This window comes from Oryctolagus cuniculus, chromosome 10 (genome assembly GCF_964237555.1).
Source record: "Oryctolagus cuniculus chromosome 10, mOryCun1.1, whole genome shotgun sequence".
Taxonomy (NCBI): domain Eukaryota; kingdom Metazoa; phylum Chordata; class Mammalia; order Lagomorpha; family Leporidae; genus Oryctolagus; species Oryctolagus cuniculus.
Genome location: NC_091441.1, coordinates 92,699,743 through 92,704,379, shown reverse-complemented (window position 1 = coordinate 92,704,379; position 4,637 = coordinate 92,699,743). Strand labels below are relative to the sequence as shown.

The 4,637-nt window shown below is 38.5% G+C and overlaps 1 protein-coding gene across 1 annotated transcript; it reads right to left on the bottom strand.

Moving 5' to 3' along the window:
- Positions 1–1,111: 1,111 nt before the first annotated feature.
- HESX1 (HESX homeobox 1) lies at positions 1,112–3,953 on the bottom strand. Its single transcript, XM_002713403.5, has 4 exons — positions 3,118–3,953; positions 2,400–2,599; positions 2,036–2,137; positions 1,112–1,938 (listed from the first exon to the last, which is right to left on the bottom strand). The coding sequence occupies exons 1-4, from the start codon at positions 3,272–3,274 to the stop codon at positions 1,828–1,830; spliced, it is 570 nt and encodes a 189-aa protein (XP_002713449.1). The 5' UTR covers positions 3,275–3,953; the 3' UTR covers positions 1,112–1,827.
- Positions 3,954–4,637: the final 684 nt, after the last annotated feature.

The window sequence follows — 4,637 nt, the reverse complement described above, 5'->3', positions numbered from 1 at the left end:
TAAAAGCTTACCCATCATGTGAGTCACTCTCTCCTCCAGTCTGCTCCCCCAGGGCCTACTTCTGGTGAGATCCAGTCCTCCACTTAACATAAGTTCATAGGAAACTAATGGAGAGCAAAGAAAGCTCCCGGTGGAGAAATTTTGACGATCTATTTCATAAACAGTGCTTCAAATTTTACATTAATGGATCCAGCTGTTTAAACTGGAAAAAGTGGCCCCATCTTTCTTGGAAGACATTTAATGTCCCTGCTCTTCCTGTGAACTGCCCGCCTGTCCATCTCAGCCACCGTAGAAGACAAGCAGCCCAGGGCACTGCTGACACAGAGCCTTCTGTCCCCACCGCACTCTCACAGTAAAGGATTTGAACAGCACTAGAATATAAGTCATGCTCCTGTTCATCCAAAATGCTATACAAGCTCCCTCAAGTCTTTCCCATGTGAAGAAAAAAATCAGAAAAAAATAGTTACAGATTTGATAATGGGTGGAGTACCTCCTGCTCTCATCATTGCAGAGAGAGAGGAAGGAGAGAGGAACAGGAAAGAAAGAAAAAGGAAGCAGGCGAGGAGAACTTGATTCAGACGCACAGAGCTGAAGTACAGCTTCCAGCAGACAAAGTCAGAGTCCTCAGCAGAACCCACCCTCTCGGGTCTTTCATTAACTGGAAAACAAATACCCGATGTGCAGCCAGGAAGACTCTTTTTTTGTGGTGCACCTTATCCTCGGTCCCATCTTTAAGTGGCAACTTGGGAAATGGGAAGGGAAAAGAAAACAAGCAGTGTTCCTGGCTTAGAAAATGCCCTGATTATCACCAGTCACAGAGTAGTTCAGAAAGTTTGCAGAAGATGGAATTCAAATACCTGTTAATTTTGATACAAATGCCTTTTGAAATCCGTGCATCTAAGAGATCTTCAAAAAGTTCATGAAAATAGTATTATGAAAAAACTCTGCATGGATTAAAAAAAAAAAAGCTCTAAAATTAACTTGCCTTTGAATTCCATTTTCCATGAACTTTTTAAAGCTCTCTCATGTGTCAGAGCAGATACCTTCTCAGCCCAAGTGATATTGTAACAAAATTTGCCATTGATTGGAATAATTAAACCAGAAGCAGATATAAGCCAGATGAGCACTATCACTTTAATGAATGAAAAGTACAACATTAAATGAACTAGCAAACTACTTAAATTTTGCATTTATTTGCAGCTTTTGTGCAATGCAATGCCAACGGTGTTAACATGACAGCTGCTGTTTTTATATCTCTGACAAAAATGACTTTGCCTAAAAAAAAACCCAACACCTTGAAATTGGTATGCTATCAGGATTTGTTTGAATATTTGGTGAGATATTCTCATTGCTTATGCCATAAATCACAAGAAATCGAAGATTCATAAGTCAATCGCACTCTATATTACAGTTAAGCACAATCTTGTTTCACAATGCACTTGAAGGAGACTAGTTAAAATAAATCACACCTTTGTTCTCCAGATTACTTCGCTTGAAATAGTCTGTGAATGGAATCCAGCTTGCGGAATGCCTTAGTCACAAGTTTACTGATTTTAGGGAACTATTTTATTAGATTGACTGTGCTCACTTAAAAAATAGCCGGCTTTTCTGAAAACATTTATTTAAAAATATAGGAAAGGTTTTTATTGTAACTAAAAGTGCCCGAATATAATTTGTACCATGCTATAATAGTAATTATTTACAGTATGTTTTCAGGAAAAAATACAATATACAGATTCAATGCAGGAAAGAAAATACATTTTTAACACTCGCTTTTTCCATTCCTTGATTCTTCGTGGTCTATACTTGCAAGATCATTTCACACGTTTAGTTTTCTATCTGTTCCAGGAGATTTGTGTTGAAATTTTTTTTTGCTGTTAGAAACTGTGATTCTCTATGGGATCTTTTCAGCTTTGCACGCCGATTTTGGAACCAAATCTAAAATTGAGGAAAACATAGGTCTCAGAAATATTAAAGGTATTTTATTCTTCTTAACATTTCACTATCATGAGCAAAAGCTAAGCTGGAAAATGACCTGGATTCTGTCTTCCTCTAGATTCAGTTTTCGAGCTAAATCTTCTCTGATATCAATGCCAGGGTAGCAATTTACTCTAAAGACATTTTCCAATACTTCAACCTAGGAATAAGGAAATAATTCATTAAAATGTTGATAATTCAGTATGTCACCAAATGCAGGCTTTAATTTGTGAAGCAAATTAATTGTATTTAAATCTTTAACAACCTGAATGCCTATTAAAAAAAAAAGTATCCAGAAACTGTTAAAATATGATGTAGTCTGTTGTTACATTCACTAGACTTCTAAACTGAAATCCCAAAATGAATGGGCTTTTGTTTAAGCCTTTCTGTTATCATTATTGGGTGAAAAAAGAACTTCCCACCTGATTCTGAGTAAAAGCAGTTCTTGGTCTCCGGCCTCTATACCAGTTCAACTCTCTTTTCAAAGACGCTCTTTCTGAGGCTGAAAAGTAATTTTCGTATTTCATAGCTCTTTCTTCTGGCATTGGATGATCCCCAGGGTGTGGGAATGAGATCCCATTGGGAAAACTCGGGACATGGAGACGTAGGTTAGCATCCTTCCCTACGATCAGAAAAATACACCCATCTTAGATGGCCGACCCAACGCTTCACACTGTGCTAGAAGTGATATCAGGAACTTGTCTTTCATTTTTCTAGTGGAATTCTTCTGGGTTTTACAAGGGAAAAACCCTCGTGCTCAACCAAAAGCCAAAAACCAAACAGAAAAAAGGAAGATCCTGCCTTGGTGATAGAGAACAATTGGTTTTCTGAACATCATTTGTTTCTCAGTGAAAGCAGATTTAGAACCTGTGAGGTGTCGGATAGACACTGAGAGAGACCTGCGGTAAACACAGATTCTTGGCAGTTTCTGGGAGTGACCTTTATACACACTTGGATCAGAAGCTAATATTCATTCTGTTTCCCTTAGGACCCAGCTGGAGGCAGTAAAAGTCCTGGATGCTTCAGTTATTTAAAAATATGAAACCACAGCTTAACTCTATGTAGTATGAAATCAAGGCCAAATGAAAAACAACCAGTGAAATAACAAAAGAGCTTTTGAACCATCAGGTTGGGACATACCCAAGGAGCTGCAGGTGTCTGCCCACGGCCTGTGGGGTTTCATTGATGGAGCGTCATCTTTCTTCTGGTCCAGTCCTAAGATGCTCTCAATGGAAAAGGAGGTGGATGAGGGTTTGCCTTCCACAAGCCGAGCACCTTCCTGAAGATTGGGAGACATCCTCTCGGGCTGCAGACACAGCTCCGGCCTCCTCCCTACCGCCCCTGCCCCGCTAGTACAGGGCTGAGGTCTTCCCGTAGTTCACCTTATAGCTTTGTGGACAAGGGGGCTGGATTTAGGACGTCACTAATTAAAATCCTGTCTTAGAAAGTTTTAGCATGTCAATGAACACTTGCCCAGCCAGCAGCTTAAGGAGTTAATTGTTTATTTGTTTGCAAGTAATTAGCAACTAATGGCTACACCAGGGGGGCCACCTACAGGGACAAAAAGTGTTATCTCTCCTAAGCAGAACACGGACTTAACTTTCTTGTAAGAAGGGATGCACAAATGTTGCACTCTTCTTTTATTTGAAATCATTAATGTATAAAATCATGCTTTTTTTTTTTATTCTGAAGTTTATACTTGCATAGGCTCTAGTTACCTACACGTACAGGCAAGATAGGAGAGTAGTCAAGTAAGAAATAATCTAATTTAAGTGAATTTTCTTCCAAGGAAATTGGAAAAAATAATAATCTCTTAATGCTATTACAGCAATTCTGATGAAAATGACTGGTGTTCATATGCATATGTAATAGTGAATGTTGTCAATGAAAACACAATAGTATTTGGAGTGTAGCATTCTGGAAAAGGCTGGCAGTGTTATTAACACTGAGTGTAATTATCTTCCAAGTGCCTGGATTAATTCATAGGAACACTTGCACCAAGTATTTGAAATAATTAATGGACTAACTCCTTTCCTTCATCTTTTCTTTTAAACAAGAGAGGTGCAAGCTTCCCGAGCAGCTATTTCCAAGCAACTTGAAAGAACGGCTGTTCAAACCAGAGTGGTTTCTTTTCCTGCCAGTTATTTCGAGGAAAAGAACGCAGCTCACTGTATTTTCAAAAGAAAAATTTCTTTGTTGATCTTTTGAGGAACTGGAGGGAAGGTGGGGGATTTTGTGAAGATGAGAAAGCTTGCAAAAAGTAGCCAGGAATAGAATATCGTAATTTGATAACCCTGAGAAAACTTGAAATTAAAAGTACAGCTGCTAATTGGAAAGACATTTAAGTGGGCATTCTCCCTCCCCAAAGAAGTATAATACTCATAGTTTCTTGTATTCTCTTCCTTCTCTTTTTCCAGTACCTTCTTGAAGATAAATTTAAGTGCTCAGCTTTATCTCTCATTTAAACAGCTGCTGGGCTTTTTTTTTTTCTTTTTTTTCTTTTTTATGAAAGAGGGAAAGTACTCTCTACTTGAAGAGGAAATAGCCTCCACAGGGAAACACAGGGAAGGGCTCAACTACATCAGATTTGTCTCATGATGTCACAAATACTACGCTAATTTCCTCCATATGTATGCTCTTAGGTGAACAAAGGGAAGAAT

Excerpts from the sequence above, each read along its gene's own strand:
- HESX1 (XM_002713403.5), bottom strand. The coding sequence starts at position 3,274 with ATGTCTCCCAATCTTCAGGAAGGTGCTCGGCTTGTGGAAGGCAAACCC. Across the intron at positions 2,138-2,399 it reads CTGCTTTTACTCAGAATCAG|GTTGAAGTATTGGAAAATGT; the intron begins GTGGGAAGTTCT and ends CCTTATTCCTAG. Across the intron at positions 1,939-2,035 it reads TAGAGGAAGACAGAATCCAG|ATTTGGTTCCAAAATCGGCG; the intron begins GTCATTTTCCAG and ends CCTCAATTTTAG.